Source organism: Hordeum vulgare, chromosome 1H (assembly GCF_904849725.1).
Source record: "Hordeum vulgare subsp. vulgare chromosome 1H, MorexV3_pseudomolecules_assembly, whole genome shotgun sequence".
NCBI classification, from domain to species: domain Eukaryota; kingdom Viridiplantae; phylum Streptophyta; class Magnoliopsida; order Poales; family Poaceae; genus Hordeum; species Hordeum vulgare.
This window is the reverse complement of record NC_058518.1, coordinates 504,735,577-504,757,332: the sequence shown is the minus strand read 5'-3', so window position 1 is coordinate 504,757,332 and position 21,756 is coordinate 504,735,577. Positions and strand designations below refer to the sequence as shown.

The 21,756-nt window shown below is 43.5% G+C and overlaps 1 protein-coding gene across 1 annotated transcript; it reads right to left on the bottom strand.

The window, feature by feature from the left end:
• Positions 1 to 17,401: 17,401 nt before the first annotated feature.
• On the bottom strand, positions 17,402 to 21,034 carry LOC123451056 (putative glucose-6-phosphate 1-epimerase). Its single transcript, XM_045128074.1, has 8 exons — positions 20,313 to 21,034; positions 20,163 to 20,237; positions 19,467 to 19,523; positions 19,164 to 19,327; positions 18,575 to 18,709; positions 18,354 to 18,456; positions 17,986 to 18,085; positions 17,402 to 17,885 (listed from the first exon to the last, which is right to left on the bottom strand). Exons 1-8 carry the CDS (start codon positions 20,400 to 20,402, stop codon positions 17,680 to 17,682), a joined length of 930 nt encoding a protein of 309 aa, XP_044984009.1. The 5' UTR covers positions 20,403 to 21,034; the 3' UTR covers positions 17,402 to 17,679.
• Positions 21,035 to 21,756: the final 722 nt, after the last annotated feature.

The window sequence follows — 21,756 nt, the reverse complement described above, 5'->3', positions numbered from 1 at the left end:
AAAGGAGCCAATCAAGTACATAAATTTAGGAAGAATTAACGGGAGCCAGTCGCCCTGGCCTGCACCTTCGCCGTCGCCTCCGCGTCCAACTCCCCCTCCCCGTCCGCCTCCTCCTCCCCCTCCCCGTCCGCCTCCTCCTCCCCCTCGCCGTCCGCCTCCTCCTTCCCCTCCCCGTCCGCCGCCCGCCGTGTCCCCCATCTCTGTCGTCGTCGCCGCCCGTCGTGTCCCCCATATCGGTCCCCGGTGGCCTCCACCTCCACTACATGCAGGAGAGCCGCCATGCGGATGCACGAGGAGCAGTCGCCCCTTCCTCCGGGCACCCATGCGGAGTCGCCCACAGCGTCGCCCGGCGCAGCGCCCACTGCGGCCCTTATTCGCCGACCGGGTGCAATGCCTCATCTCGCCACACCTCACCCGGCGGACCTCCCACCGCGCTGGTGAAAAGACCTCGATGACGCCTAGAGGGGGGTGAATAGGCTATTTAAAAGCTTTTTCAGATTTGGCTTGAACCTAATGCGGAAATCAACTAAGAGGGTACTTGTCAAGCACAAATCCTAAATGCACTAGGCACTGCAACGTGTATCAACAACACGATCTACCAAGATGGACACAATACAGTTACTAACAAGCACAAGTAAGTTACACAAACTTACTTGAGCTGTATCACACGACAAGTAGGTGAACAACACAAGATACTAGATCACACTATATCAACACGATATATCAAGGTATGCAAGTATGAACGTGTGGATATAGAGGGTATGCTTGAATGATTAATCTTGTACAAGAAATGGCCAACACAATATAATGAGCACAAGCAATATGCAATGTATGTATGCTCAAATAACACAAGTAAACCACAAGTAAGGAGTTAGGGTTAAGGATAACCAAGGTCACTGAGACGAAGATGTATCCCGATGTTCACTTCCTTGGAGGGAAGCTACTCACCGTTAGAGAGGTGGATGTTACCACGAAGGCACACCAATGCCACGAAGGCTCACCCTATTCTCCCTTTGAGATAACACCACGAAGGTGTTTCTCAACCACTAGTGGTAAGCCTTTGAGGTGGCTTCCAAACCCTCACAAACTTTTCTGGGGGAAATCACATGGATTGATTACTCTCCAAAGAACTCCTACCGCCTAGGAGTCTCCAACCTCCAAGAGTAACAAGATCACGGGGAATGCTCAAAACTTGCTCAAATCACAAATAGCTTGGGTTGAGAGAAGGAGAGGGAGAAGATCTATCTTTTGATTGGAACAACTCTCAAAGGGGCTCACAAATGCTCTTGGGATCTAAGATTTGGAGTGAGCAAATGTGTGTGAGGTGGAAGTGTGTTCTTATGAGGATAAGGCTGTGTTGGGCCGCCCTCTCACGAAGTGGGAGGGGGTATTTATAGTGTTGAGAGAAAAAGAGCCGTTGGGGACACTTTAAGTCCCACAGGGTCCGGACGTCCGACAGTTGTCGGAAGTCCGGGCGTCCGTGAGGGGCCGGACGTCCCACAGGGGTCGGACGTCCGAGACTTTTAGGCATGACTGGAACTCTTCTGAATTCATCAGCGGCCGGACGTCCGACGGGGGTCGGTCGTCCGAGGCCTGTAGATGTGCCTGAACATATTTGAATTCATCAGCATACGGACGTCCGGAGTGGCCCGGAAGTCCGTGTTATACAGCTCAACATCTACTGGTGGTAGGTTCCGGATTTCCGACGGGTGTCGGACGTCTGGCGCTCGGTCGTCCGGAGGGAGCCGGATTTCCGAGATATAGAACTCAACTTCTACTGGTGGTAGGTTCCGGATTTCCGACGGGTGTCGGACGTCCGGCGCTCGGTCGTCCGGAGGGAGCCGGATTTCCGAGATATAGAACTCAACTTCTACTGGTGCAGGCTTCCGGATTTCCGGGACTTGGACGGACATCCGGGCCTCGGACGTCCGGAGGTAGCCGGAAGTCCGAGTTATATGGCTCTGATTTCTCTAGTATAGGATTCCGGATTTCCGAACTAGTCAGTCGTCCGGTCCTCGGATGTCCGGAGAAAGCCGGATGTCCGAGACACTGGTTCTGTTTTAAGATAACAACAAAACAGTGGAGATGTGGTCTGAGCAGAAAGTGATGATGTAGTTTGAGCAAGTTTATCGCAAAACCTGTGATCCCCTCTTAATAGTGCGGGATCCCTAAGGACTCAAGAATCATAAAAGAGTACTGATGATCCATACTTGAGTGTATACTTTTATTCGCTGATCATCACTCCGCACAACTAACGTCAAAGGAACTGATACCTTTGAGTTAGCCCTTTCACTTGAGCTTGATGTTGTTGTTCCTTCTTGGCTCAAGTTGAAAGCAGGACATGATGAAGTCTTCAAGTAGCTTTCCCATACACAATGTGGAAAGCCTAGCTTATGTATTTATCTTCATTTGTCCATCATGTGAACATCCACAGGAATCAAGCATGTAGTGCTCAAGAATGCTTATCTTGATCTTGTCATGTCCACCATGTGAACATCCACAAGAATCAAGCATGTAGTGCTCAGGAATGCTTATCTTGATCTTGTCCTTGTTAGCACATGAGATTGTCCTTATCAACACATGATCATTGACAATAGTTTCAATGATATATTCGTGCTGATCCACTTGAACTTGCACACCACAATCTTGATGACGATCACCACTTGACGTCATCCTTCATGGGTTGTATGAGATCTTCCTTTTGACGCAAGCCCAATGGAAACACACCTAACCCCTACATAGGAGTCTCACAAAGACCATGGGTTAGTACACAAACACGTAATGGACAATGCTTACCATACCATGGGATCACTTGATCCCTCTCGGTACATCTTATACGCTTTGTGTGTTGATCATCTTGATTTGCTCTTAGTCTGAGATCTTGATCAACCTAGTGTTTCTATGACCATTCTTTGGATAATACCTTGAATAACATCTTGGTCAACATATAAACTCCTTGAACCCAACAGATGGACTTCAAGAAGTGCCTATGGACAAATCCTATAAATATAACTTAAGGCAACCATTAGTCCATAGGGATTGTCATCAATTACCAAAACCACATATGGAGATATATTATGCTCTATCAATCTCCCCCATTTTGGTAATTGAAGACAACCACTTCAAGAGAGTTTATATAATGAAATAAGCATAACCAAACGCACACATACAAGGTAATAGTGCATGTGATCAAGATGTAAATGCTTACGCAATAAAAGCAAAACCCTCTAAACATATCCAAAGTAAACTCTCTAAACTTCTCCCCCATTGGCATCGATTGCCAAAATGGACGAAAAGTTTAGAAAGCAAATATAGTAGGTGGTCCTCCAAAAAGTGTGTACTTCTCAGCAAAAGAGTGCAGAAAAATACACAAATACAATGATAAGTAGTTGGAGGACAATAAACTATATTAAGGACCCAAAGATTGCAAAAAGAATCGTATGCCACAAAGACATACAAAGATAGAGGCAAGCAATCAAAAGATCCCAGATGGAACAAACAATCATATGGTCCTTCGAACCACATGAATAAAAGATATTATGATAAAGGCAACATAGTGCTTTATCAAAAACTAGAGAAGCTCCCCATGATTTGTGCACTAATATGAGATTTTTGTATTTGACACAGGTTCACAAAATAGGATCGTTGCTCCCCCAGAATTAATAGAAACACACAACGAGTGCAAGAAGATAGATGAGGCAATAGGCATATCAATTGCACAAAACTAATGGTTGAGCAACATGTAAAGGAAGCAACTTAAGAATAAGCTCAACCAAAGTAATGTGTGTGAGTCATGGCAAAGCACTTTAGAAGACTTAAGATAAGGATGAGCATTGCTCATTAACATAGTCTTGATGAATATGAGATACAAAGTGCAAGACATATCATTCCCACACACACACACTAGAAAATGGGTTCACAAGCTTACTAATAAACAAAATAAGAACCAACGCTTGTGACAACCCATTGTGAAGATAGGAAGTAAGAATCTTGTCAAGAGGAGGGATACTAATTGAAAATGGCAAAACCCTCATCAAGACAAGCATGAGGAAAAATAATCTTCACGGCCAAAGAGTGCACCAAGATGTAGGAAAATAAGATACGCACTCAAAACAAATCCTTTCACGTTGCCACCAAAACCGAAAAAGGAAATGCAGCGATGGACGTGAAAGAAAAGAGGATATCAATTAGAGATGTAACTTGTCTCATGTGACCAAGATTCTAAGTAGAAGACAATCATGATGATATATATATCCACAAAGAAGGATGTACACACGAAATGGTTACAAGAAGGAAGAACACTAGATATCCAAAAAAGGAAAGTCATAAATATATCAATGAGATCTTTTGCTTGGAAGCATAGCACATGGCCTAATATTTTCTTATTGTATAATATGAACTTCCAACATACGAACTTCAAAGACATCCCAACTAGCAGTAAGACATCATCGTTCGGATGCTTTGAGAAAGCAAACAAGTACTACGAGAACAAATCAAGAGATTCATGCCATGATGCAACCTGAAAAAAAAGACAGGTTGGGTCCTTTGCAAGAAAAGAATGCATGAAGTGGATACTTGTTACAGAGACAACATTGGATTGATGTAGTAGATAGTTGTTCTTTGATCATCCTAACTTGGCTCCAATAATCACATGGTCTCAACATCTTCCTTATAGGTAAGCCGAGCATCCAATGCATCTCCAGTTGTTCCTGGAACAACAAAACAAACAAAATGGTGCCCAAACTCATTGGGACCAAAGAGTTAGAAAACCAGCAATACATAGGACAAACTCCACACACATATGTGCATATAGATATGAATTTGAATTTCATGCACACTTTAGCCAATTTATGACAGGGTGGAGTTTCCCTTATATATTGGGTCAAAGGAGGAAAGCAAGCAAAAGAAGTTGTATATAGTAGCTAGATATGCATGCTCAAGACTCTCAAGAATCAACTCAACACAAAGTTGATAAGTCATCAAAAGACAAGATATAAAGTGATAATAAGATCCTAAAACAAAAGAACTATCACTTGAAAGATATAAATTAAAAGATACATCAAGGAATGAGATATCCATTGACACATGCCAAATAGAAGGCAACAAGAAACCAATTTGAAGGAAAACAAATAGAGGTATCTAGTTTCTAAGAGAGAGCTAGGTTCCAACAAACAAAGCCCTCTACAAATTTTCATGATGGCACAAAGCATCATAAAGAGCAAGACTTGCCTCCCATCAACACACACTTGATGGGGATCAAATGATTTTATGATGGGTGAATAAAGAGAGTGTTTTTTTAAAGGGAATAGGATAGCTCCCCCAAGGGACGTGCATTATATAGAATTTGCATTTGAATACAAAACGCACACGATGGGATCATCACTTTCTCTATATCTATAACCACACTAGACATGTTAAAAATAGATTCATAAGAGGCAAGAAAGACAAACGAAACACAAAATCCAATGTAAAGATGATTATCAATTCCAATCATATGATGGGAATACCAATTGTCAAGGAAAAGAAGTATTTTTGAAATGATACTCATTGGTAGATCATAAATATATCCAAGATCATATTTACCCATAAAACGCAAGCAAATGACACTTGTAGAGCTAACATGCCACCTAGGAACAAGATAATTTACATTATCAACACTAAGTGGCAATACGTCAAATGTACACATTTTCTAGGTTTGTAATATGCACATAGCATATTACTCCCCCATAATGTAATAAACCAATAACATTAACAAGTGGAAAATTAAAACCAACAAGAGATAATTAATGGACCATATATAATTTGAATTTCTCATGAGTAAGACATACCACATAGACACTAGATAATCTTGAAGCATCAAAACTAAGTGGTATTCCCCATGTATACACATTTATAGGATTGTGAGGTGTGCAAAGCACATCACTCCCCCACAATGGGATAATCCATTAATCTCTCACAAGAGCCAACAAAAATACAGACAACATGCAAATAGGCTCAATACAAGACTCACATGTACATGATGTGCAAACCAACATACACATACTTGATTACTCAAGATAAGCAAGTTGGAGGCACAACATATACAAACGCATGCAAGGTACAAAACCACACCATGCAAAGGGGCAAGCACCTAACAATGTAAACAGTTTAAGTATAAGTTACCGTAAGGGGGCACGTTGGATATAAGATAGAAACTCGATAATCCAAATGACTTGGCTTGAGACAATATGAATGATGAAGACCCCTTAATTCTTCATTAATATCCAAGTCTCTAATGTCCTCCATAATCACCTATTGTATCAAGTTTGAGCTTGTTGGTCCCCAACTACGTTGGGTCCGAAGAGGTTAATCACAATAGGCTTGGCAACCCAAATGGTTCTTTTCTTGACACCATTTTGAGCACCAACAAACCTGGCAAACACATTGCCAACCTTATCCTTCCCAAGGGAATAGATATCATCAATAGTGATTGGGTTGGGTAAGTTACCTCTTGTGCAAGACGAAGCGACGTGACCCTTCTCACGACATAAGTAGCAACATCTACCCTTTGCTTTCTTCCCAGTTGATTTCTCACCTCGGGAGTGTTGGCTTGGGTCTTATTGGGAAGAGGCCTTCCTTCAACTTGTAGTTGAATATGTGATTGAGTTTGTGGCCGCTTTCCTTGTTGCTTGTGACTTTGAGACTTCGTCTTCAGAGGGCAAGATCTAACATGGTGCCCTTTAACTTTGCACTTGAAGCAAATGATTTTGGTCGAATTCTTGACTTGTTCTAGGCCCCTCTTGTTCTTGTTTGAGTTTAATCCAAACTCATTTTTGTCATTCGGAGAAGTTTGCTCACACAGGACGTTGTTGAGTGTGGGCATCCCTTCATGACACTGTTCAAAGTCTTTCTTCAAAGAGGTGACTTGGGCCTTGAGCTCTTTGATTTCCTCTGCACGGTTAGTATCAATGCAAGTACTAGAGGAAGTGTAGGCTTAAATGTTAGAGCAATAAGGCAAGGAAAGTAATTCATCACATGAGGTAGCAACATTATGAGTAGACGAATTACGAGGACTAGCACATGGAAATATAGTACTTTGACCAGAAGTAGTGCCATTGTCCACATGAGGCTCGCTTGATGTTACCTTGGTGATGATAGCCTCATAAGCTAACTTTTGCACATTATAGGATGTTAGAAGATCGGCATGAGAACTTGTGAGCATTACATGGTTTTCTTCCAACTTCCCATAATTGCTAGTTAGTAAATCAAGTTGAGCACGTAGCTCAACATTCTCCTTCAATGTTGATACTTCAAAAGAGGTAGAGTTAGATGTACAAGTATCATCAACAATATGAGAGGAGTAAGTAGCAAATAGAGACTTCTCATGAGTAGATTGAACCTCCTCATAGATCTTAGAGGTTTTGATGAGCTCTCCCTTGACATTATTGCATTCAAGGAGAAGGATCTCAAAATACCTTTTAAGTTTATCATGAGCAACTTCAATCTCTCCTTTTGAAGATCTTAAGTCTCTACATGCTTGATGGCTCTTCTCAAGTTCATGTTCAAGTTGTTCACTTTTAGCTTGTTCATGATTAAGTGAATCATTACAGTTTTCAAAATAAGCAAGAACATCTTGGAACCTTTGAAGAGAGTTATTTTTAGCTTTATGAAGAATTTTACTGATCACATAGATATTTTCAGTCAAGTCATCATCATCATCCTCATCGCAAATATCATCGTTATTGCACACGGAAGATGATACCTCATTATTACCTCTTGCCATGAGGCACATGTGAACTGGAGGAGTTGATGATGATTCTTTTGGTGAATCAGATTCTTCATTAGCCAAAAGTACTTCATATTTCTTGATTTCCCCTAAATGGTTAGTCATAGAGCAACTAGGGAGAAACAAGATATTTTGATCAAGAGGACACGAGGAAGCAGGCATATCACCACAGACATTTGTCAAGGAATCTTTAGATGAAATGCATGACCTATCAGCACAATAATTTACACTATGTGTGGTGCTAGATATGCTCGTGTCCATAGAGGCTATGCCATTTTCATCAACATATATTTCTTCACTCACCATGTCATTACCTTGTGAGATTGAAGATGCTGAGGTGTGCAAGCAATCGGATATGGGAGTAGTGGTGGACTCTTTAAGATCGAAAAGAGTGAAGAGCTCATGCACCAACTCCTTCATCATAATACCGTCTTCATCAAGATTGGACCCACCATATATATCTTCAAGTTTACTCCAAACTTCATGAGCTGACTTGCAAGTCGAGATAGACTTGAACACTTCAGGACTTATGGTTCGATGAATGGCAAGAAAGGCCTCACAATCAAGATACATTTCATTAGTAGATGAAGATGCATCATCCTTTTTGTCGGCAATCCCTACAAGAACAATGCGTAAAGTATTTGGGCCCATGGCTCGAAAGTGATGAAGCATACGAATTCTCCATAGGGTATAATTTATGCCATCAAAGTCAAAGATGCCATTGTGCACTAATCCAATAGTCGACATCGATACTCTCTAGGTCTTGAAACCTAATTAAAGAGAGACCTAGCTCTGATACCAATTGAAAAGACCTTGATGACGCCTAGAGGGGGGGTGAATAGGCTATTTAAAAGCTTCTTCAGATTTGGCTTGAACCTAATGCGGAAATAAACTAAGAGGGTACTTGTCAAGCACAAATCCTAAATGCACTAGGCACTGCAACGTGTATCAACAACACGATCTACCAAGATGGACACAATACAGTTACTAACAAGCACAAGTAAGTTACACAAACTTACTTGAGCTGTATCACACGACAAGTAGGTGAACAACACAAGATACTAGATCACACTATATCAACACGATATATCAAGGGCTGCAAGTATGAACGTGTGGATATAGAGGGTATGCTTGAATGATTAATCTTGTACAAGAAATGGCCAACACAATATAATGAGCACAAGCAATATGCAATGTATGTATGCTCAAATAACACAAGTAAACCACAAGTAAGGAGTTAGGGTTAAGGATAACCAAGGTCACTGAGACGAAGATGTATCCCGATGTTCACTTCCTTGGAGGGAAGCTACTCACCGTTAGAGAGGTGGATGTTACCACGAAGGCACACCAATGCCACGAAGGCTCACCCTATTCTCCCTTTGAGATAACACCACGAAGGTGTTTCTCAACCACTAGTGGTAAGCCTTTGAGGTGGCTTCCAAACCCTCACAAACTTTTCTGGGGGAAATCACATGGATTGATTACTCTCCAAAGAACTCCTACCGCCTAGGAGTCTCCAACCTCCAAGAGTAACAAGATCACGGGGAATGCTCAAAACTTGCTCAAATCACAAATAGCTTGGGTTGAGAGAAGGAGAGGGAGAAGATCTATCTTTTGATTGGAACAACTCTCAAAGGGGCTCACAAATGCTCTTAGTATCTAAGATTTGGAGTGAGCAAATGTGTGTGAGGTGGAAGTGTGTTCTTATGAGGATAAGGATGTGTTGGGCCGCCCTCTCACGAAGTGGGAGGGGGTATTTATAGTGTTGAGAGAAAAAGAGCCGTTGGGGACACTTTAAGTCACACAGGGTCCGGACGTCCGACAGTTGTCGGAAGTCCGGGCGTCCGTGAGGGGCCGGACGTCCCACAGGGGTCGGACGTCTGAGACTTTTAGGCATGACTGGAACTCTTCTGAATTCATCAGCGGCCGGACGTCCGACGGGGGTCGGTCGTCCGAGGCCTGTAGATGTGCCTGAACATATTTGAATTCATCAGCATACGGACGTCCGGAGTGGCCCGGAAGTCCGTGTTATACAGCTCAACATCTACTGGTGGTAGGTTCCGGATTTCCGACGAGTGTCGGACGTCCGGCGCTCGGTCGTCCGGAGGGAGCCGGATTTCCGAGATATAGAACTCAACTTCTACTGGTGGTAGGTTTCGGATTTCCGACGGGTGTCGGACGTCCGGCGCTCGGTCGTCCGGAGGGAGCCGAATTTCCGAGATATAGAACACAACTTCTACTGGTGCAGGCTTCCGGATTTCCGGAACTTGGCCAGACATCCGGGCCTCGCACGTCCGGAGGTAGCCGGAAGTCCGAGTTATATGGCTCTGATTTCTCTACTATAGGATTCCGGATTTCCGAACTAGTGAGTCGTCCGGTCCTCGGACGTCCGGAGAAAGCCGGATGTCCGAGGCACTGGTTTTGTTTTAAGATAACAACAAAACAGTGGAGATGTGGTCTGAGCAGAAAGTGATGATGTAGTTTGAGCAAGTTTATCGCAAAACCTGTGATCCCCTCTTAATAGTGCGGGATCCCTAAGGACTCAAGAATCATAAAAGAGTACTGATGATCCATACTTGAGTGTATACTTTTATTCGCTGATCATCACTCCGCACAACTAACGTCAAAGGAACTGATATCTTTGAGTTAGCCCTTTCACTTGAGCTTGATGTTGTTGTTCCTTCTTGGCTCAAGTTGAAAGCAGGACATGATGAAGTCTTCAAGTAGCTTTCCCATACACAATGTGGAAAGCCTAGCTTATGTATTTATCTTCATTTGTCCACCATGTGAACATCCACAGGAATCAAGCATGTAGTGTTCAAGAATGCTTATCTTGATCTTGTCCTGTCCACCATGTGAACATCCACAAGAATCAAGCATGTAGTGCTCAGGAATGCTTATCTTGATCTTGTCCTTGTTAGCACATGAGATTGTCCTTATCAACACATGATCATTGACAATAGTTTCAATGATATATTTGTGTTGATCCACTTGAACTTGCACACCACAATCTTGATGACGATCACCACTTGACGTCATCCTTCATGGGTTGTATGAGATCTTCCTTTTGACGCAAGCCCAATGGAAACACACCTAACCCCTACATAGGAGTCTCACAAAGACCATGGGTTAGTACACAAACACGTAATGGACAATGCTTACCATACCATGGGATCACTTGATCCCTCTCGGTACATCTTATACGCTTTGTGTGTTGATCATCTTGATTTGCTCTTAGTCTGAGATCTTGATCAACCTAGTGTTTCTATGACCATTCTTTGGATAATACCTTGAATAACATCTTGGTCAACATATAAACTCCTTGAACCCAACAGATGGACTTCAAGAAGTGCCTATGGAGAAATCCTATAAATATAACTTAAGGCAACCATTAGTCCATAGGGATTGTCATCAATTACCAAAACCACATATGGAGATATATTATGCTCTATCAGCTGGACAACCCCGCCTCCTCTGCAACTTTTGGGTTGTCAGTATCAGCGAAAAAATCTGCAACCCCAGTTATCTCTGCCTCCTTGTTTGGTAAGAGGTGGCTCAAATGCTAACCTCATTGGCATTATGTTATTTGTCTTGCAGTACAATCAAAGATTCAGAGGCTCAGGTTCGTGATGCATCTATGGGGAGGTTAGCATTCTGTTCAATATGAGACAGTATTGGTTTTCTCCTATTGTTTTTATTTTGGACCACCCATCATCTTATCACGATCTTGTGCATAACATGGTAGCTGAGCATGCTTGGAATGGCATGGTGATAGCAAGGAATTCAGGTGTCTCCTGCGGCTTTCGCTGTTGATAAGACATGGTTATAGATATATACTGCATACTACAATGCTAGCTGCTAAGTCACAAGACGTAGACTTGACCTCAATTTGTTTGTTGCTTCAGTCCCAGTAGATTCATTATTTTTCCTTTTGTTTTAGGTTTTATTGAGGATTTTTGCTAAAAAAGTTGAGTGATCTAGGTAAATATAAGAGGTTGAATCGACCACTTAGTAGTTGCTGATAACTCCTTCTCTATTGGAAAAATATATAGTTCAAAACACTTCAACTCATGTTGTATCCTTGACGAGTTGGTTTATCTACTTTGGCTTGGTTGCCTGCTTCAGTGACTACATGATATTCGTTGCTCGGTGGAGACCAGCACTGCATTTGTGCGTAGCACGCATGGCGTTCTCATCCAATGGGCCCGCGGACGGTGGGGAATGACTGAAATAAATTGTGCAGATTCATGTGGTCGATATTGAAGAAGAAACACATGTTTTTTTTTGGGTGATGTTGCTCTACACTTGTTCGTAGCAATGCTAAACATAGGTGATGGTTTGTTTGTGTTTTTTCTCCTAAACTTGATTTGTAGAAATTGCTAAAAAAATGAGTTGTATTGTTGCAGTAGTAGGAGCCGGGGCGGGTCCTTCCATCGAACCCTCCATGGAAAGGTACATGTTTCTTCCATGGATTTACCAATTGTGCTTCCAGCAAAATATTAGTCCCTTATCTTTGTGTGATTTAATAAATACAAAATATGTAAAGGTATGTTGATCCGGGAAAACTTGTGTTTATCGATTTTTTTGTGCTTCAGTGGATTGCCTTGTGCAAAGAGATGATTACTGCTTGCCACCCAGCCCCTACCTGCAGGCCAAACTTGTCTAATTGTTCCTCAATGCCAAAATCATATTTTTTTGCTGCTCATGCTGGCACTGTCCTCCCATTCTCCAGGTAAAGTTTGAGGCCTAAGCTCCGATATTCTATACAAACGGCAATTTTTAAAATAATGAGGTATGATGTGCATATTTCATGGATTGTAAAAACATCTTGGTTATTTATTTTAGGTTCAAGCTGAGTGAACAGTGTTTGTGCTGAAAGTGACTGGTTTTCGCTTGTCAACTTGGCATATGTATGCATGAATCCAAATTTTCGCATTCTTTATTTCTGTGGGTCATTTTAGAACCTGTGATGTGTTTTTATTTCTAATACACAGTGTTGATGATGCTCTACGACTAGCAGAAAATCTTTTTTGTTGCACAAGGCATCTTATCTCTGAAGCTAAAATAGAGAACCAATATGTTGTCGCCGCATGCATCCTCCTTAACATCCATACGATAACATGTATAACAACCTAACTCGCCACCTACTTCACCCGGTATATTTTCCCTCCTCACCTCTCTTTGTTTGTACTACACAGTGACATGCCAAACTGTAATTGTTGGAGAGTCTACGACCACTCCTGGTCCAACAGCCCACATCGTATCTGAATTTGAATATTAAAATTGGTTAACTTATGCCCGTGCTATTTGGAATCTTGAACAACTTTATTTGTTGCGGACTATAGAAATATGCAATCTACTGATTCAGGCACATTTGCAGATCTTATGTTATTACAGTTAACATTCTTTTGATAAATAGGTTTTGATCGCCAAAACTGGACTAGAATGAGCGGAATGTTGACGATGTTCATCAAAGATTGTCGGATATCTCGACCGGTCTGCGGTACTTGGAAGAAAATTTCCTAGGTAACATTCACGACAAAAATTATTTTGTTGTTACATAGCACACTCCTCTCTGCGTGTTCCATGTCAAGTGGAGCAAACTCTCTTTTAGTGCTTTTGTGAGACTGTAATTTGGAACAAGATTCTTCAGTGGGTTTTACATTTTAAGTTTAATATAAAAAATGTTGTCAATTATCAATATGCACTTACTGTGAATCGAGTTCTTCATATTTTTTCGTGCTTGCTACTGAGTATTACTTGTTAAGACCACTGTAAGCAGAGATAATTAACAAAGCAATGTAAGGTGGAACTTAGTGCATTTGTACCTAAAAAACTACCATTGTTTCCAGAACACACAAGACCTATAACTTCTTAGTAGGAACATCGAGATTCCTAGCCGTAGTCAAAAGCTATGTTGTGAAGCCCCTTAAAATCTCAGAAAATGGATTAACGATGTGGTTCAAGCGATCTTCTCTCTCCATATGAAGGTTATACCTGTCCAAACAAGGTTAAATGAGAGGTGAAGACACCCAGATCCTGGGATTACCAAAAATTAATATTTATGTGGCATTCTCATGCGACCATGGGGTTAACTACAAGACGTACTGCATGCGAGTTCATTATAGCAACTTCTCAGAGGTATGCAAATATTCCAAACTCTCTGGTTGCTGAAACACTTTCTCTCAAGGATGTGGTATGCACGACCTGTCAAGGAGGAAGAATGGCCTGATGTTACCATTCAATATAATTGTCAGATACTGGTGGAGATGTGGGACTAAACAAAACAGAACATATCAGATATTATGGGCCCCATGTGTGAAATTGAGGAGCCGAGCCAAGTCTTCTTTTTTCTTATGGTGTCTTTTATTTTTAAAGGCTAATTTCTGAGTGCAAAGCTGCCCATGCAAGTTAGTGAACAGAGGCTGTGGCATAATGCCGCTCCGAATCAACTTGCATTTTGATGCAAACTGACAGTAGTCATGAGGAAGAGAGCTGAGCTCCTTTGATTGTGAAAAAAAACCTTTGATCTTTTGGTGTTAAGGTTTTACTTCACAATATTGGTTCAATGCCATTGCTATTTTTATGTGAGATATCTGTCTTTCATTTTAGCACTCATTCAGGAGTGTTATGAGTATTTGCAACATGATGGAATGTCAAGATTTTCACAACACATTATCAATGCCTATGTTGTTTGCAGCTTTACATATGTATTTGGTTAGCAACCTCATCTAAGAAGTATGTGTTTGATCACTTGATCTACTATCCCTTGTTTGTTTCCTCGGCTTTTTGTTATGAATTGATTGCACCATAATATTCAAGACCAATTGCATGATTGCATCTCCATGTAGCATCCCATAATATAAGATGTTTTTGCAAGAGATTTTTACTATTGCATGTATATGTGAATCTCATTGGATCAATGTTTGAGACGTGCATGGCACGTTCAAGATTACTAGTGTAGAAAAAAAACAAAGATATAAGATGACAGAGAGTAGAGAGAAGGACGATGACATGAGGAGATGTTTTGTTCAATCGCCGTAGGCCGAGCACCATCAGCAGAACACGCGCGGCAGGCTGCCAAGTCATCACTGACCCGAGCCTCATCATGCTTGTACGACATGCCCATAGGACGCCCCTGCACAAGTTTCATAGCACTGTATACCTTAGTTACTGCTCCAACACTGTTCCAACAGAGATGCCAGAGAGAGGAAAACAGAGAGAGGGCAGGTTGAATCCCTTTTCTGCGTGCTTCAGTCGTGCGGCCGTTCACACATTGGTGCTGTAGATAACAAGGTCTCCTACCCCTCCTGATCCGCTGCTCCAGGGAGGTCGAATCCTGCTGCGGTCGACGAGGACCGAGCGTGGACGGGGCTTGGACCACCACATACACGGGGAACGAATCAATCGAGGAGCGCAAGCTGGAGATGCGGAGCAGTGGCCAGATCAATGTTACACTCAATTGGGCAGCGGATCGAGGTCGTCCAGTGAGAGCCATCGTTTCGCACACATAAGTGATGTCGCCTGGCTTCCGTCATCCTTGTTCTATAGTATAGTGATAAACACCACCGTGCTTCCGTCGTCCTTGTTCTCGCGATAATCAGCACCGATTTCAGGCGATGACCATCACCACTCCTCACATCTGGCGTTGGCTAAGCAGTAGGAGCGTACCCTGTTCGAAATTGCCATCGGCGAGCCTCGAGTCGATGCGTCCCCTACCGGCGCCGTGGCATGCGAGGCCGAGCAGCAGGAGTCGATGCAGAATCTGGTAATTGTTTCAATTCGATTTTTGTAGCATCTCATCCTTCATCCGAGTTGTATAAGCCCTTCTTCATAGGAATTGTACAAAAAACTCCCGTCGGCCCTGCGCATGCGGGAGGAGGCACCACTAATTATTATTTTTCCTTCATTCTACGAAACGTTTTTTTACTGCGGGTTGATTCTAAAAATTGTCAAGGACTTTTTTATAAATTATACGACGGACCAAGAATGTCTTTTTCTTTTATTAGTAGGTATAGCAAAAGGGCCCGTGCGTTGCAACGGGAGAGAAAATAACACACGCTTTGAACGTAATATATTTTCACATGCATCACATTTGTGTTGTCGACGATGACCTCAATGCTCACACAACGAAAACGCGTTTGAATGTACAATCACTCGGAATAAGATGAGAAATATGTTGTTTCTCGCCACGAGATTTTTCAAAGGTGTGCATGTGTGGTTAATGATGTTTTCTTTCCTCTCAATTTGGTTTTAATTTAATGGATATTTATTGCAATTCGTATGATCGTCGGAAAGAGAGAAAAAAAGACCGTGCACTACAGATTAAGTTTGCACCAAAAATAATATTTAAGAAGTATTCAACAGCTAAAAATAACATCCTATTTAGATTCTACACATTTTTTCAATCAAATTTCATATATAACATGTTAAAATCGGAGTTACGGTTTAAAAGATATGGATAATTTTGTTTTAGATAAAATATGGATTGATTAACTGAAAAGTCAGAGTTAAAACAAAAAAACGTTTCGGCTGACTTAAATAGGGACGGCGGGTTGATTACCTGAAACATCAGGGAGTTTTCTGTAAAATGCAAAAAAAAAAACGGTTCGACTCTGACTAAAAGATGGACCGCGGGTTGATTATCTAAAACTGTGAGGACTTTTCTGCAAAACGACAGAAAACGGTTCGTTCTGACTTAAAGTTGGACTGCGGGTTTATTAACAAAAAATGAAAGGACCTTTTTGCAAAAATGCCATGACGGACGACCAGAAACCCTATTTGCTTTATTATTAGGGAGAGATAGATGATAACTAGTCTCGACACGAGGGTAGGAACAATGTCCTTCCCATAATCTTGGTTTTCTTGCCTATTCTCTGTAACATCTGATGTCGATAACCTTTCCTTCTTTCCTCTACTGTTAAAATATAGAAGGAATTGGTCCAGTCAAAATGTATGGGAGGAGAAGATCATATCATACAAATCAATGAGTTTTAACAATTCACATAATGAATACGTATTCAACACTGGAAAAAATAGCGCACTATAGTGTTGCTAATAGAACGTTATGAAACATTGTTTCGTTAAATAAACTAGTGTACAATATTTTGCTAATAGCGTGCTATAGCACACTAATAGCATATTTTAAGGGTATGTGCTATTTGGTATATCACGCTATTTTTTTCCTTGGCATTTAGTAATCAGCTCTTGATGTATATAAAGCCGAATGAGCTCACCTAAGCACAGATCTACGGTATCATCGTCAGAATCTGTGCATAGCCAAGTCCCTTGATGTTGTGATATACTCCTACTAGGTGAAAGATTCACCGGTGGCAGCTCCTTAGTTTTGGTACCGAATAGGTGAAGATAAACACTCAGGACACCAAAACGGACTAGGCAGCATAAATAACATTGTATATCTGTGGCATGTTTGCACTCAGTTCTAGCAAGGGTAACCTAGAGTCCTGAATTAGTTGCACATTTGCCTGTGACAAGACTAAAAGACGAACATCACAATACATGCTACCCGGGCTTTTTGGCTCCGCTTGGTGGGCCGTCAACTAAGTGGGGGTCGACAACTTACAGCACGATTGACAAACAAATGTAAAAAAAAAAAAAAAAAAAAAAAAGACGCCCTAGGAAAAAGTCCCATGCCATTCAAGAAATCAGAAGACTTGAAGAAAAGAAAAGGCCCGATGCCATTCCAGGTGACCAGGTCTCAGCCTTAGCACCGGCGAGTCCAGCGCCGCCGGCCGACAACCACCACAGATCCAACCAGCCTACTGATCGATCCCATGTACAAGATGCAAGGACGACGAAAGCGACTCACAGGTGGCTACACATACATACAGACAGAGACAGCACTGTAACCTATCAGGCTATATCACAAACCAACCACGCTACACGCTAGCGCATCACATGATGCCGGGCTGATCGAGGTGATCGCTGCAGTTGGTCGACGGGACGGCGGAGAGCTCCAGCCTCCCCGTCCACTCCTCCCCGGGCCTCAGCGTGATGGGCCGCTCCGCCGCCGCCGCGTCCACGCACAGCGTCTGCTTGTACTCCTCGTCGCCAAAGTCCGCCATCGTCTTCGCCTTCTTCTCCCACGGGTTCCACACCACTGCCAAATGCCAATACATTAGCATGGACATTTCAGGGTGTTGTGTTATAGGATGAAAGGATTGAAGGAAATGGGTGAAAGGATGTGTGTCTTGTCTTACCGGTGTCAGGGAGGCCATCCTTCCTGATGACGAAGGTGCGCTTCTTCTCATGGTCGAGCACCGCTATCACGTTTGGCGAGCTGACGTACACTCGGTCTACCTGCAAAATGTTTGTGACATATACCAGGGTCCAGGGGTTAGCACCAGCCAGCACCAGTTTTGCTGCAGACAAGTGGTATGATTCTGCTATTGCTAAATGGAGGTCAAATTTTATACTGACATTCAAAAGTATGGGTTTCATCTAGCATCAATAGATTTATAAGTGTACAAAACTAATAATGTACTACTAGTACATTACTGTTGAAACTGCTCTTAAGATTCAGTTGTTCACCTTTTCTCAACAACAACAAAAAGATTCAGTTATTCACCTCTGATTCGAATGTTATGGCGTCTCCTTGTTCAGTATGGCGTTCCCGCTGGCTGAGATTGTCCAGATAATCGAGGGTTTCCAAGCCTTCTATCCTCACCTCGCTGAAGTTAACAGGACATGAAAAATCATCTTTGTCAGCATTGTATTACATCAACAGAAAGCAGTTCGACAGTGAGGCGCAAGAAAAGACTGGATTATGTTGGGTAGATGTCACCGGACCTTATGTCTGAAACTGAGAGATATGTGTGGTAGGCAAATGAGAAACTGAATGGCTTGCCATTAACGTTTCTGATACGCGACACTAGTGAGAGGTCACCGTCCTTTGTGAGAGAGATTCTCAGACGGAACTCGAAACTGCAATCAATATCAAGTGATCAGGTAAAATGCATGCAAGCAGCATAGGGAAGGGATACAGATAAGAAACAAGAATGAGAGCACAAGTAAATCCACTATCATTCTCATGTCTTGACCATCTATACTGAAAGCAACTACAAGTCTCCGATTTAAGGTGCCACTCAATCTTAACCATATTCATCAAATAGTTTACCCTATACTTATGAACATCAGTATGATCATACTACATTCTCTCCCTCAAAAAATAACAGCTCTCATTAATCGTGCACATGTATAATAATACGAGTATTGTTCAACAATATATCATCAGGGGTACAGGCTTCGGCTGTTCAACCAAGCATCTCGAAGACTCGCTTGAAGAACTTCGACATCTGCCATCGTCTAGTTGTATTGTAACAGAAAGTATGTGCAGTCAGAGAATAGACAGTGCAGATTAATTAATACAAATGCATACCTATGTGGCCAGCTCTTGAGGTCTTCTTCAGATGTCTTTAGGATAAGGTCAACAAAAGATTTGCTGCCACTGTCACTACGACTCAATGCTGGATGCTCCTCATCGAGGGACCACATCCTATTCCTCGCAAATCCATGTCGCTCCAAGGTCCCGCAGTTCCCAAACTGAGAGAGTTTTGCACTTATTATCAGAAACGCCATGAAAAACAAGCAGTTCTGTTCTTAAACTCCTGTCTAGTATATGTACTCTGTGATATGCATACAATCAGATAGAAACTTTCCCTAGGATGGAGTAATGTGGTACCTGTGGGAAGCATATTGGAATCCCGCCACGCATCGCCTTTGGCGGCTTCACGATTGCCTACACACCAACAACTTGGGTTATGCAAGTGCCTAGTGAGACAATTGAGCACACAAGACACAAGAGTAACTACTAACTAATCGCTACTCCGTCCCATCCAAAATAAGTGTCGCAGTTTTGAACTAGGATTAGTTCAACCTTAGTTCAGAACTGCAACACTTGTCATGGACCGGAGGGATTAGTACAATACAGCACCACATGTCCTGCAAATCGGACGAACGACGGGATCAACGAAGCCTTTGCCCGGACGGAGGTGGCAGGACGATTTCGATAGCTGACTACGGAGCATGGAGGAAGGTATTGTGGTTCATGAACCTTAATTAGGACCATGTAGATATAGTGGCCCCGGTACAACGGGGCCGTTGTATGAAGTACCTGAACTATGGCACCAATTCCTTCCTAGTTTTTTCTTCTCCGGTCAGCAATGTAGTCAGAAAATGCACACAGCCACCCCCACATTGGTGTGATTACACGCAGCAGCGAAAACAAGTGACAAACTGGATGGGGAATTCGTGTTTTGTACTGCCGGAGATGAATTTCTCCAACCGCATCAAACTTACAACCGGCACAGCACAGAGCTGAACAGGACAGGACACTAGGACGACAGAGCTGAAGTGAAAGAGTGAGCTTAGGTCTGACCTTGCTGCTGGTGAAGAGGAGCTCGTCGCCGCGGTCGTTCCTCCAGGAGACGACCTGCCCGCCGTGCAGGCTCACCTGCAACCAATGCCAAGAAAAACCCCATCAGAAATTCCGCCGAACCCGGCCAGAGACTGAAGATGGGGGACGCACCCGCGCGGTGGCCCCGGTGGGCGAGTGGAGCAGGACGGCCCCGTTCCCCGCCTCCGGATCCGTGGAGCCCGCGTAGCGCCCCATGCTCATCCACCGCCGGCAGCAGCCAATCTAGCGCGGCGCGAGCACGAGCACGAGCAGGAGCACGGCGCGGGACCGCAGATCGCTGGAAGGGGCGGGCACTGCGGTGGCACGCGGGGGGTATGATATGTATGGTGGCGGGGCGGGGCGGGGCGCGGCGCGGCGACGTCGGCGTTGGGGCGGTTGGGGCGTCACGCGCGGCGGCGGCGCTTTCCTTGTGAGCAAGAGCAAAAGCAAAAGCAAAAGCAAAGGCGGCGCAGAACCCGTGAAGTGGGCGTGCCGTGAGCCACCACCCACCACCTCACAACACGGCCTCACCTCACCTCGCCTGGCACCTGGCGCAGCGGCCGTGGCAGAGCTCCTCCTCCTCCACCCCCGTCCAGTCTCTCCTTTTCCACCCCAACCAACCAACCCACTCCCCACCCGCCGCCCCGCCCGCAACCGGACGAAATCCACAAGGCACGGCACGGCAGCAGCAGCAGCAGCGCGCACGTGGACGAGCGAGCAAAGCAATCTAGCTAGCAGGCGTGCGCCACGCAGCAGATCGCAAGCAATGGCGGCCTCCGGTGGTACCACTAACTGGCAGTGGCATGGCAGCAGGTGGTGGTGGTAGTAGTAGTACTGGTCTGGGCTGGCTGGCGCCGGGAGGGAGGGAGGGAGGGATCCGAGGCGAGATCCGGGGAGGGGCGGCGGGTGCCACGTGCGGGCGCGCGTGCCGACTGGTTGGCTTTGCGTGTCCTCTCGTCTGCCGACCGACCGCGCCTCGTCGGCAACGGTCGAGCAGCCGGTTTTGGCGCTTCTCAAGGCGTTTCCGTTGCCTGCCGCAGCTCCACTCTCCACTGGCCGCTTTTCTTCTTCTTTCTTTTTTTTTTTTGAGCCGCCTCCGCGCGGCCTATCGTGGCCCGCTCCAACTTATTGCATATGTGGTCAATTACATTATGATTGACTACATACACATAGGTCAGATACAATAAACAAGTACTCCCTCCGTTGATAAATAGCTTTCCTTTTTGTCGTAAAATAATTGTCTTAATTTTATATTAGCTCTGGTATAAAATATACTAAACTTAAAACAGTTTGGGACGGAGGAAAGATTTCTTCTGTACCTAAATAATTGTAGTTGAAAGAACTTAGGGTGTGTTTGCTTTGAGGATATAGTGGCACGAGACGGGTTCATTCCGTCCCCAGTCCACCATTCCAGTGTTTAGTTGAGGATGGAACCGGAACCGAGTGATCCTCAGAAAAGGAATATTCCCTGTATATGCTTCATCAAGCGATTCCATCAAATCCAAGGAATCACTTGGTTATTCTTCTTTTATTGATGGAAGAAAAAAAGAAAATACCCCTGCTAATTGTTAAAACC

Bases quoted from the DNA above. Each gene is read 5' to 3' on its own strand.
- LOC123451056 (XM_045128074.1), bottom strand. From the start codon at position 20,402: ATGAGCATGGGGCGCTACGCGGGCTCCACGGATCCGGAGGCGGGGAAC. The intron at 18,710-19,163 runs GTATGCATTTGT...TATTGATTGCAG, and splicing joins CTCAAGAGCTGGCCACATAG to TTTCGAGTTCCGTCTGAGAA. The intron at 17,886-17,985 runs GTAAGACAAGAC...GGCATTTGGCAG, and splicing joins GGATGGCCTCCCTGACACCG to TGGTGTGGAACCCGTGGGAG.